General features: G+C 41.8%; 1 protein-coding gene across 1 annotated transcript; it reads right to left on the reverse strand.

Annotated features, from left to right (window-relative positions):
• Nucleotides 1–83: 83 nt before the first annotated feature.
• ctso (cathepsin O) lies at nucleotides 84–5,193 on the reverse strand. The gene is made up of 8 exons (XM_076287609.1): nucleotides 4,874–5,193; nucleotides 4,497–4,608; nucleotides 4,124–4,269; nucleotides 3,688–3,855; nucleotides 2,462–2,583; nucleotides 1,784–1,947; nucleotides 1,433–1,525; nucleotides 84–603 (listed from the first exon to the last, which is right to left on the reverse strand). Exons 1-8 carry the CDS (start codon nucleotides 5,063–5,065, stop codon nucleotides 569–571), a joined length of 1,032 nt encoding a protein of 343 aa, XP_076143724.1. The 5' UTR covers nucleotides 5,066–5,193; the 3' UTR covers nucleotides 84–568.
• Nucleotides 5,194–12,753: the final 7,560 nt, after the last annotated feature.

The raw sequence follows: 12,753 nt of genomic DNA on the forward strand, positions 1-12,753 counted from the left end.
ATATTGCTGTTGTGACTATTAAAATCATGACTCTTCTGGGTCCTCTGTGAAGTACATGTATTGAAGAAGTCCAGACTGCAATGTTGGATATGACATTTTATTGTTCTGATATTATCTGGGATTTGATATAAAAAAAAATTATAAAAGAGAACAGTCTCACTTCTCAAAATGTTGTTAAAGTACAAAAATAAAACTGTATTATAAAACTATTCTGTAACTTTTGACATTGTCTAAGAAATTATGAAAACTGTATCATCTTTACCCACTTTCCTCACCAAGGATGATGGTTTATTAAGACATACTGCCACACAGAGACATAATCCTGTAGACCTCCCTTCATCATGTGCTGGTGCTGTTCCCCCTTAACATACCCATTAAATATGCCAAAAATGAACTTCAAGTGCTTCATACCAGGCGGAGTACAGTGACATTTGATCCCTTTGATGAAGTGCCAAGTTTGATGGTTCACTATCCCTTTGGACCATTATCTTACACACACAACCCCTCACACAAACACAGTTTGGTGGTTAACTATCCCTTTGGACCACTATCTCACACACACAACCCCTCACACAAACACAGCTGCCACGGTGTCCGCGATACCTGAGAAACAACACACAGACCAGAGAACAGAGGAGTCATTCACACAGACAGAAAGGAAATACCACTGCAGATAAATATATATACTGTAGTATAAGTATATATACTCTTTTGATCCCTTGAGGGAAATTTGGTCTCTGCATTCATCCCAAATAATCCGTGAATTAGTGAAACACACACAGCACACAGTGAACACACAGTGAGGTAAAAAGAGTAAAATATGTCTTGTCTCCACCGTGGGATAGTGGGAAATGTAATTTCGATCTCTTTGAAATTGACAATAAAGCAGACTTTGTATCTTTGTACTTTGTAAAGCACACACTAATCCCGACGCAGTGAGCTGCCTGCTACAGCAGCGCTCGGGGAGCAGTGAGGGGTTAGGTGCCTTGTTCAAGGGCACTTCAGCCATTCCTACTGGTCGGGGTTCCGGTTACAAGTCCGAAGCGCTAATGTAATCAGTAGGCCACGGCTGCCCCAACACATATCTAACAACATACACATCAGTTGGATGAAGAGGAAACACCACTGCAGATAAATAACATGTGTCTAACAACATACACATCAGTTGGATGAAGAGGCATTGTTAGAGATCCATGATCAGTGCTCAATCTAAACACTGGCTCAACACTAAATAACATTCTACATGAAATTCATCTTCTGATTCTCATAAGGGTGGTCATATCACGGCCTCCGAAGGCGTCTATCCACTCTCTGTGTGCATGTGCGTGTGCGTGTGCGTGTGTGTGTGTGTACTGTAGTAGGAAAGTCAACATGTTGAAATAATCATACGTGGAACTGTAAAGTGGGGTATTGATTGGGCAGCCTTACTCACCACATAGGTTGCCGCCGATCCTGATGTGCACATAACCATCCACGCCCCAGGAAGTGCCCCAGGAGTTACGCACAATCCAGTACGGCACATCGCCTGGGACACACAGAGCATAAAACACATTTTACACAGTATTTCTATGAGAGGCATACAGTAAATGCATTGACGTTTGGCTCTAGCAAGTTGGCATTTCGTATTTCAACCTTTCAGATGTTGATGTGTGTTTGAATGGTCCTATGCAGTAGTTGTGTCTTGTAGGGATGATTAATGACACCTGTTGATGAACACGTACCTGTATTTCCATTCAGAGCTCATGTATTATGTATGTCCATGTGTGTGTGTGTGTGTACACACCTGTGGTGTCGTATCCAGTGACCTGTACTGCATGGTTGGCATTGCGGCTGGAGCAGTGATGCTGGATGACTCCGCCCAGATAGTCTTGCCAGCTCATCGCATCTACCGTGACCACCAGAGGCCCGTAGTCCACCAGCCACTGCTTCATGAGGTCTTCCTCATCACTGAAACACACACACACACACACACACACACACACACACACACACACACACACACACACACACACACACACACAATCTTTCAGACTAGCACCTTCCACCCATGGACCTGTGCTATTGCTTGGTTTAAGCCCAGAGAGATGGGTACTTCGCCAACAGCCCACACACACACACACCTGCACAGAACCTTTGGTCTGTACATAGGCAGGTCTGAGGGCAGTGCCCTATGTGTCTCCCACCTCTGTGTCCTGAACAACTCGGTACACACTCACCCCAATCAAACTGACCTTGAGTTTCAACATCATCACAGAGCTCTCTCTCTCTCTCTCTCGCTCCCTCTCTCTCTATTTTTCTCTCTCTCTCTGTGCGTGTATGTGTGTGTGCATTCAGTTACACACACACACAGGGAAGAGGAGAGAGAGGTGAAGACAGAGTTCATAAACTAAACATTAATCATGAACACCATGACACATCAATTTCTTTCTGATAGCAGCAGTGCCCTCTTTCTGGACCATACCTGAGGTCCTGTGCCTTGAAACCATTCACTGCCACACCACTGTGGGACTGGGCAAAGAAATGGCACAATCCAGACTCTCCTTTATAAGGGTAGTCAAGCTTCTTCACCAGCTTCTCCTGGGTCTTTGAAGAGACAAACAAACACACACACACACACACACACACACACACACACACTCTACATTAATAACCACAAGACATGCTCAGTCTATTATAGTGTACTGACAGTATGAGAGGTTTAATTCTTTAATTATGAGAAGTTTATTCCTATTTTACACTTGAGTTTTGCACCATGCGCATCTCTTTTATTGAACAATGCACTCAGGGGTGTGGCAAACAACCTAAGGTGTGGTCTGGCGCATTATCTAAAAATCTCTATCTTACACTATCTAAAAAGCATTACGCCACTGACCAAGAAAACCTGGTCTATAGCAAAAAGCACATATGAAGCACAGCTGAAGACGCACTGTCACGAGATGTAAGCAGCAACTCCTCTGCAGGATAAATGTCCTAGGTCCTTAGGTCATTCGAACATTATTGGGGTAAGTGTTGCTTTTTTCAGGCTATATTTTCGATGGTCACCCATTTAGTCAAGTAATTAACTGTGAATAACTGTTTTGTCGTTGACTATGACACCACGGTGAAGTTAGTTTCACTTTGCCAATGATAGATGAGTGCAGATGCGTGTATAGGCTATACTCTGGTAGGTTTTAGTAAAGTATGCTTTAGTGGAATACCTGTTCCATACGGTCTCGCATGCAAACAGATTCCTTCAAATGCGCCGCTGGTTATCAAAATACCGGTGCGCGGTTTGAAGTTGCGCTGCTTGCTGCTAAAGGGAATGTCTTTCTCATTGGTTTAAATGATGTTACACCCAAAACACACCCATGACTGATTAAGAGACATAGGAACCGCATTGTTGCGCCATTCGCCCGACGTTTGATAACGTTTGATAACAAAACCACCCCCAATGTGGACTGGACAAACGCCTAAATTTAATTAAGCTATTCCCTAGTGAACATGCATGTCTGTGTCAGGTATGGTTGTTATGTATGTCAAAATAATGTAATGTGGTTTATAAAGTGTGTGCAAAGAACTTTTTGTATATTGCATAGTCCTAAATTAAGCATTATTTCTGAATTTATCAAGAACTTTTATATACAATTTATTGTATGTGGCACTGCTGTTCTACAAGGAGATGATAGGAAAAGCTGACTGGACCGGTACCTCCTTCAGCCAGGCGAGGGCGCGGACTGGGGAGCCCCCATCACAGCCCTGGTCCTTGTACGAGCAATCGATGACCTGTTGGACACTTAGCTCCTCAAGGGGATGGCCATCTTTGGCTCTGACCGACTCGGTCGCCCCGACGATGCTGAAGGCCCAACAGCCCCCACACTGCAGTTGATCAACACAGAGGCAGGGGCACACAGGACATTACACATGCTCATTCCAGGGTACACCTAATGTCATACGTGATTTAGCATGATTGTCACAGCAGTGCAGTATATTAAGAAAAGCCTGAACCTGAATACGCACAACCAGGATGTTTTAAACAGCACTACAGTAATATCATGGAGGTGTACGTGTTACTACAGGTGGCCTGGAGTCCACCACAGACAGGGTCAATAGACAGGGTCAGTAGATAAGGAGAGCTGAGGCTTACCGTTCCCTGGTTCTGCACCGGCCCCACTTTCCCCTTGTCACGCCAGTCGAAGCGGGCAGGCAGCTCTCTGGCCACATGGCTGCTGTGATTCAGACTGCTGATGTTAAAGGGAGGGACAACCTCAGCCTTGGCTCGCAAGTACAGGTCTTGAGGGGAGAAGGGGAGTTGAACAGAGAGATGAGAGGCACACAATATTAGTAGTAGTACCACAAGGAGGAGGAGGAGGAGGCTTTAACCTTTATTTAACCAGGATGTAAAACTCAAAATGTTTGAAAGTTTGAAAACTTTTACAAGTGTCCATGTCGGAGCCTGATATATAAAGTGGAGGGGAATATTCAAGGGACGCTGCATCACATGACACTACGCCTGTTACCTCTGAACTGCTGCGGAGATAAATGCGAGAACTGATTCACACCATATCTGGCCGAGCTGTTGCTGGCTTCCCTAGGCTTTGTGTTCAAAAATGTGTGCCTCTTGAGAGAGTTCTGCAAGGGAGAGAGGATTGAGATGTCAGCCAGATTTAGCCATAGTACCCCCCCAAAAAAGAAAAAATAGGCTACTGTACACTTCGATGAGCATGCACTAATAGACACATATCAAAATGTCTAAATATAGGCTCTCTCTAAAATGTGTTATCCGGGAAAAGAATGAAGCATGGTAGCAGTCCCTAAACTCTGCCGAGACATTAGATTGTTCGGTTAGATAAAATGCAAATGTTAAGGCTAAATCATTATTTTAAATCCGGCTTACTTCGAAATTGAGTCTGACTTGTGTATACTCTTCCAGACTGGCGTACGTGTGCTGGAATCTCTTGCTGAGTAGATTAAAGGAAAATGACGAGTTGTGTTTGGTTTCGGTTCCTTCAGATTCTGAGAGTTGGTCATTTCCTGCTGTGAAATCGACCCTCTGATACAAAAACAAAAACAAAATGAACATTTCCATTTAACAGAAATTCCGCATAATTTAGACTGCTTTAAGTGGATTTAATGGCAGAGTATTACAACCGATAAGCAGGCAGACGTAATTATATTGATACTGGCATTACACACGATTCGACATTCCGATGCAGGTCTTGGCTATGGTTGGAGGCTTTACCGCCACCTACAGTAGTGGAAGATACATATATTGCAAGTAGTGAAAGTAGTTAAAAGTATTGAAAGTAGTTTTGAGAAATTATTCCAGACAGCTTTATTGGATGAGAACTGAACTCTAGCACTACGTCCACCACGTTTATCCACAAACATGAATATAGTCTGAAGACAACGCCTTTTCTGCAGGACATCCTACCACTGACAAACTTTTCTCATTGGCAAAAGTTTTGCATGATGTTTGACCTTTACATTATAATACCAGGACACAACATGATTTTGTAGGAAGGTATAACAGTTATTATGAAACATGCTACCGATTTTAACTGATGGACTTTAGTAGTCTCTATCCGAAAATGGAATTTGCTCAGTCTAACATCTAACAATAGATGGTAGGCCTACATTGTATCATCTGTGGAATTTATGAAGTATATGAATATGAAATTATTGTAACCATAACAAAAAATGTAACTATTTAAAATGTACATTAAATGAATGAGGAGATATATGAGCATACTGTATACAAACCTACGGTAGAAGTGTGACACATTAGGCTACATTCACCAAGCAAAATATACAAACACAGTTCTAATTTGAAAATTATGTTTTTGCCTTGGCACAATTTATAGAAAAGGCCTGGTATCTGCGGCAAAGTATTTTGTATCCCATATGACAAGCCATCTCTATTTCTTGTGTAGGCTACAAGGCTGTATTTTTAGTGGTTTAGTTATCCTCCTGAGACCGAATCCATTGACCTATGTTCTCTGTAGTGGACATAAGTTCTAGATGCATACCCCTTTACCCCTTTGAGCTATTCTATCAATTCCTGTGGTCTTTTAAAGAGGACATCCTGGGATATATCATGTGATTGGCTGGGTTGCTGGGAACCTCCTCTTTCTTGTTCTCAAAAATGGTTGACATCAAAACAAGCACATTTTATGGAAGGAGGAGAGTGTCAAATAGTCAAATAGTGTCTTCTTATTAAGCATTCATTATGATGGCAATATATGGTCTTGTTAATGAAAATGTCAAGAATCATATGATTAATTTTGAAAGAAGTTAAGTTATTTACATTTTGAAATAATAGTGACTTTATAAATGTCCATTATAATGGTCACCAGGACCAAAATATTTCGATTTTTTGGGAAATTTGTATAGGATGAATGGGGGGGGGGTCAGATTTGGAGCTCTCAGGTGATGAGTGAGTGAAACAGAGATGAGGACTATGAACCTGTGCCTCAAGAAGATAGCGAGGAAGAGTAAGACTAAAAAATGAATTATCGCAGATGAAAGAAAAACATGAAAATGAAATGAACAATCCAGAAAAAAGAAATACAACTGTCCAAAACGGCAAATAAAGTAGTCTAGAAGGATAAATAACCTTTTTCCTTATATTTGGTTAAGTTTACCCTTAACCTTACCTTTTAATTTAATACCACTAAAAGCATAATTTGTCAATTTTTGTCTATTTTCATGGCTACCTTTTCATACTAAAACGGTCCTTTTGTCCACCACAGGGGACATGCTATAAAATTTAAAATAAAAATAAATTTAAAAAAATTGTAAGATGTTTTTTTTAATCCTAAATAGAAAGAAAACAAAAAAAAAATTGTTGGACACTTTTTTTTCTTGGTTCCCAGGAAGATATGTTATGTTGGGTTTTGTGTTACGTCATGTGGTTATCTGAAGATAATTGTGAAATTATTACTGCAGAGTCTAATAAGCCCATGAGGGCTGGGCACCATGGTGTTTGACACTTGAATAAACAAATCAATCAATCAATAAATCAATCTAATTGTACAAGTTGATTACACAAGACTTTAAAATTCAGACTTTTAACTTCAACTTTAGATTTGTTGGTACTTTCTATAGCAAATCCAGAAATGACACAAACCATGTCAACTATGAATATTTATTTTCAGAGGTCCCCCTCTGAGGTGCGTGTCTTTGTCGACCCGTAGCGCTTGCCAGAGGTCTCGAGTGCCTGCACTGCAGATTGTTCAAATTCATATGCATGCTGGGTCTGCTTCACTTTAGCATGTTTGGGAATTTAAGATCTTTCATTCAAAGTTGTTGAATTTTTTTGTCATGTAATAATTATTGAATTCTAACAAAGGGAAACATTGGAAACAACATTGGTCTGAAATGTAGCAGTAACATTTCCCCTGGAATGTTTGACAAGTGATAAACTGATACTCTGTCTCAGGAGTCACGTACACTAGTACACACAAGTCAGGACGATACTGTTTGTGATGCTTGAAATAAATTTTTGAATCTCAAGAAATGAACTGCTCACAGGAAGTATTCAGGTTGAAATCCATGAGCTGACCATGATCTTGGCCTAAAATATATAAGACCCACAGCCACAAGGGGGAGCTAGAGATCCATTTTTCTCATTCTCTGAAATGTAGTGGTTATCAAACCTTTTCTGTCAAGCCTCACCTGTTGCCGTTGGAAATTAATAATCTCTTACCGTAAAATACAGTAGCTACACACAAGGCAGGGTTCTTAATATAACATCAATCTTTTACTTTTCTAGCCCTAAACTTTCTTCTTAAGTCACATTGTTAAAGGAGCTGGTGTGACCTCACTGGTTTACCGACCCCAGGACCCCTTTACATTTACATGTATTCATTTAGCAGACACTTTTATCCAAAGTGACTTACAGCAAGAGAATAACATTCAAGCTAAAGAGGAGACATTAGCTAGGAATTACTATTGCATCTGTCGATACAATTAGAGGATAGGAGTGCCTACACATTATAAGTACTAGTCAGTGTGTGGTAGGAGGAGAAAGTGGTAGAAGGAGGAAGTAGAGGGAAGAGAGGGAGATGAGGGAGGGAGATGAGGGAGGTAGAGGAGGGAAGAGAGGGATATGAGGGAGGGAGATGAGGGAGGTAGAGGAGGGAAGAGAGGGATATGAGGGAGGTAGAGGAGGGAAGAGAGGGATATGAGGGAGGTAGAGGAGGGAAGAGAGGGATATGAGGGAGGGAGATGAGGGAGGTAGAGGAGGGAAGAGAGGGATATGAGGGAGGTAGAGGAGGGAAGAGAGGGATATGAGGGAGGGAGATGAGGGAGGTAGAGGAGGGAAGAGAGGGATATGAGGGAGGTAGAGGAGGGAAGAGAGGGATATGAGGGAGGTAGAGGGAGGAAGAGGAGGGAAGAGAGGGATATGAGGGAGGTAGAGGAGGGAAGAGAGGGATATGAGGGAGGGAGATGAGGGAGGTAGAGGAGGGAAGAGAGGGATATGAGGGAGGTAGAGGAGGGAAGAGAGGGATATGAGGGAGGTAGAGGAGGGAAGAGAGGGATATGAGGGAGGGAGATGAGGGAGGTAGAGGAGGGAAGAGAGGGATATGAGGGAGGTAGAGGAGAGAAGAGAGGGATATGAGGGAGGTAGAGGAGGGAAGAGAGGGATATGAGGGAGGGAGATGAGGGAGGTAGAGGAGGGAAGAGAGGGATATGAGGGAGGTAGAGGGAGGAAGAGGAGGGAAGAGAGGGATATGAGGGAGGTAGAGGAGGGAAGAGAGAGATATGAGGGAGGTGGAGGAGAGAAGAGAGAGATGAGGGAGATGAGGGAAGAGAGGGATATGAGGGAGGAAGATGAGGGAAGAGAGGGAGATGAAGGAGGTGGAGGAGAGAAGAGGGAGATGAAGGAGGTAGAGGAGAGAAGAGAGGGTAGAGCATGGTAAGTACGCATCGGGTTTGTCACGTTGGTACATTTTCACCATCAGTTTCTGTTACCTGTGTGTGTTTGTGTGCTGTGTGCCACCTATTCCCATGTGCAAAACAATTACCTGATATTCCACGTCTTCTCACAGAGTTCCTATATCCCCATCCCCGTATGACATACAGTAGAGGGGTGGGTGGATGGATAGATCGAAAGATAGATAGATAGATAGATCGAAAGATTTTTCTTCGAAAAAAGACAAATCACAAATGTGCTTCTAAACTATTTTAATTTAACAGATGAACATTTTGGCTTTGTGAAACGGCTCCAAACAAATGAACACAAATTGTAGTAATTAAAGGAAATTTAATTTGCAGATCATGTAGAGGAAAAAAAATATGGAATCACTCAATCCTGAGGGAAAAAAATATTGAATCGCAAACCTAAAATAATCATAGTTAGTACTTTTGCTGTACCTCCTCTGCCTTTTATGACAGCTTGAGTAACTCACTCAGTCAGAACAGTATTCTTCTTCAACGTTATCACAGTTGACAGATCAGTTTCACAGGGCGGTGCCTTGTCATGCACCACGTCCTTCAGTTTCCACCATAAAGTCATAAAGTTAAAATGGGATTGAGATCCACACTGTTTGCTGGCCATGCCATTGACTTGATATGTCTTTACTGAAGAAAGGTTTTAAAGCTCTTTGCTCTATGGTAAGATACATTATCATCCTGGAAAATGACCAACAAAACTTCTTTCGATTGATGGACACAAAAGTGTCCAAAATGTTAGTGTACACTTGTGCATGAAGGGGCAAATTCTCAAGGGTGTGCAAGTCAAAAAAAGTGCACAACTAAACGCTTTTCAGCCTGTGGACATTCTGCCCTTCACTTAAGTCTGTCATTTACGCACCATGAAGCCAGTTACGTGCTTTGGGAGGAGCTACTCCAAAATCTGGGCGCTTCTTACTGTACAGTATGTATACCTTACGTGCATGCTGCCACTGGCTTAAGATAGATAGATAGATAGATAGATAGATAGATAGATAGATACTTTATTGATCCCCAAGGGGAAATTCAAGGCTTAAGCATCTTTCCAGCTACGTGCTCCCGAGGGCTGCATTAAGGTTGAGCGCCACTACAAGGTGAAACAGCATATTGCTCGATGTTGGCAGTAGGCCTAGTAATACATGTAGGTTACACAGAATGTTACACATTACAGTATCAACTTAGCGCTCTTAAAATAACATATAAACAACTCGCCATAGACTTCTGACGAGGTGTACAATAGCGATTTTTAGACAATGCGCCAGGCCACTCCCTAAGTTGTTAATTGCCACACCCCTGGGCGCATTGTTTAAAAAATAAACGTGCAAAATAAGGAATTAAACTTTGCGCCGGGTGGAAAACGAGTTTTACGCCATGCGCCAGGCTGCAAAATACAGCCCATCAAGTCAATGGCATGGCTTTGGCCAGCCAACTGTCTGGATCTCAATCCCATTGAAACTTTATGGTGGAAACTGAAGGACGTGGTGCATGACAAGGTACCGTCCTGTGAAGCTGATCTGTTAACTTTGACAAAGTTGAAACCTGATTGATGAAAGATACTGTTCTACATGAGAGAAGTCTGCCTCAGAGAATTCAAGCTGTCACACAAGACAGATGAGGTACAACAAAGTGCTAATTATTTTAGGTTTGTGATTCCATATTCTTTCCCCTCAGGATTGAACCCATATTTGTTTCCCCTCTACATCTGAAAAATAAACTTGCTTTAATTACTACAAATTTGCCAGAAACCAGAATGTTCACCTGTTAAATAAAAATAGTTTTGAGGCACATCTGTGATTTGTCTTTTTTCGAAGAAAATAAAACAGCTGAATGAACAACCTCCAACAAAAACTGTTTTGAGGCACATCTGTGACCTCCAACAGTGGTGATTCCATCATTTTTGACAGGGGTTATAGGTAGGTAGGTAGGTAGGTAGATAGACAGACAGATAGACAGATAGATAGATAAATAGACCACCACAACCTGGGCTCTGGTTGTGGTGGTCATTACTGGAATACTGGACTTCTTAAAACAGGTGAGTACATTGGAGTATACAGTTCTAAGATGGAGTCACAAGACACAACCCTGCAAATTCCCAGTGTGTATGTTTTTTATAGTGACTCCAGCAGCTGATAAGCGGATTTATTTTTGTTTGCATTGAATAAATAAACAGACAAAAACATGTACAGTTCATTCAATATTCAATATTTATCCTACAGAAAGGAAAAAATGTAATCAGGAGCTTTTCAGTTTCCTGAGGTTGTGCTGGTATTCTAACTGTTGTATACTATCACCTGCACGGTAAGGTTGAGGTAAGAATTGACCTATTCATGAATCTCTTAGTTCTTAACACATACCTACTCATTTGTTGAGAACACTCAGCCAGAACACTCAGACCTTTTTTCTTTTTTTTCCCAAAAAAGCTTTTATTATGTACACAGTGTAACCACTCAACCAATCAACCTCACTGCATGGGCCACGCTAGAGGCATGGATAAAATGCACTCTCACTGCAAAAATATAGTCTTGGCAAGGTTTGTGTGCATATATCTAACTCTTATTAGTCTCAATATGACAATGTGTATTTTCAGTTATTTTCAGACAAAAATAAATTGGAACAGGAGGATTGAGGAGATACCAGCTGAACACAGCGTGTTGACTGACTGAATCAATTTATTTCATCTCTGCCTTATGAATTGCAATTATGTCACCCTGTAGGTTTAGATCTCATCATTGCTAATGTTCATGATATTCTTCACAAACATTGATAATTACAAAAACATCAATTATCATCTTCAAGTAAAGACAACAAATATTGTGCTACTAAATATATAACTTATGACATAAAGATTTAAGGTAAATGTTTTTTACAGCTACACAAGAGGACTGCTGAATGACAAACAACACATTTGGTTGTGTATGAGAGCAAGGTGGACCACGTTTGAGAACAAATGACCTCAGAAGACACAGTCAGACAGACAGACAGAGAGAGCTCCCAAGCATAAATGTGACACAGAAAGGACAGCAAACTGTCATAGGATGTCAAAGGATGTGTTGGGGAACTTTAACGTTTTCCACTTCTTTGTGTGTGTGTGTGTGTGTGTGTGTGTGTGTGTGTGTGTGTGTGTGTGTGTGTGTGTGTGTGTGTGTGTGTGTGTGTGTGTGTGTGAGAGAGAGAGAGAGAGAGAGAGAGAGAGAGAGAGAGAAAAGAGAGAGGAGAGTGTGTGAGAGAAAAGGTTCCAGTGTCAAGATATCCCAACCATGACTGAAACTGATTTGTTCTTATACCAAAGTTTGTGTGTGTGTGTGTGTGTGTGTGTGTGTGTGTGTGTGTGTGTGTGTGTGTGTGTGTGTGTGTGTGTGTGTGTCTGTGTGTGTGTCTGTGTGTGGGCTTGTGTTCTATGACTGAAACCATGGTGTGCTGTATCCCAAACTGCTTTCAAGTCTGAGTCACTATGAGCCACTGCACATCATCAAAAGTGTGACTCCAAATAAGCACAGCTAAATAAGCATAGCTCAACCCTGCAACTGGCAATTGTACACCCTTACTTCCTCACACACACACACATATACTGTACACACACACACAAACACAACATCAACCCACTCACACACACACACCAAACACACACACAGGCATAAAACCTCTCATAAATAATCTTTATCACAGTGATTTGGTTCCCAGGTATCAGCTGACTGTGGGTCAGATCTGGCCTGGACCTAGTAAGAGTGGGCTATGGTGCCGCTGGACCTAGTAAGAGTGGGCTATGGCGCCGCTGGACCTAGTAAGAGTGGGCTATGGTGCCGCTGGACCTAGTAAGAGTGG

Source organism: Alosa pseudoharengus, unplaced genomic scaffold, assembly GCF_046254945.1.
Source record: "Alosa pseudoharengus isolate Yale_2024_CS ecotype anadromous, Long Island Sound unplaced genomic scaffold, YU_APseudo_1.1 YU_APseudo_1.1_scf_16, whole genome shotgun sequence".
Classification (NCBI taxonomy): domain Eukaryota; kingdom Metazoa; phylum Chordata; class Actinopteri; order Clupeiformes; family Clupeidae; genus Alosa; species Alosa pseudoharengus.

What these genes read in the sequence shown, in the direction of transcription:
- ctso (XM_076287609.1), bottom strand. Translation starts at nt 5,065, where the DNA reads ATGGAAATGTTCATTTTGTTTTTGTTTTTGTATCAGAGGGTCGATTTC. An exon ending in ATCTCCGCAGCAGTTCAGAG is followed by an intron (nt 4,270 to 4,496) that starts GTAACAGGCGTA and finishes TCTCCCCTCAAG; the next exon opens with ACCTGTACTTGCGAGCCAAG. An exon ending in CGGTGCAGAACCAGGGAACG is followed by an intron (nt 3,856 to 4,123) that starts GTAAGCCTCAGC and finishes GATCAACTGCAG; the next exon opens with TGTGGGGGCTGTTGGGCCTT.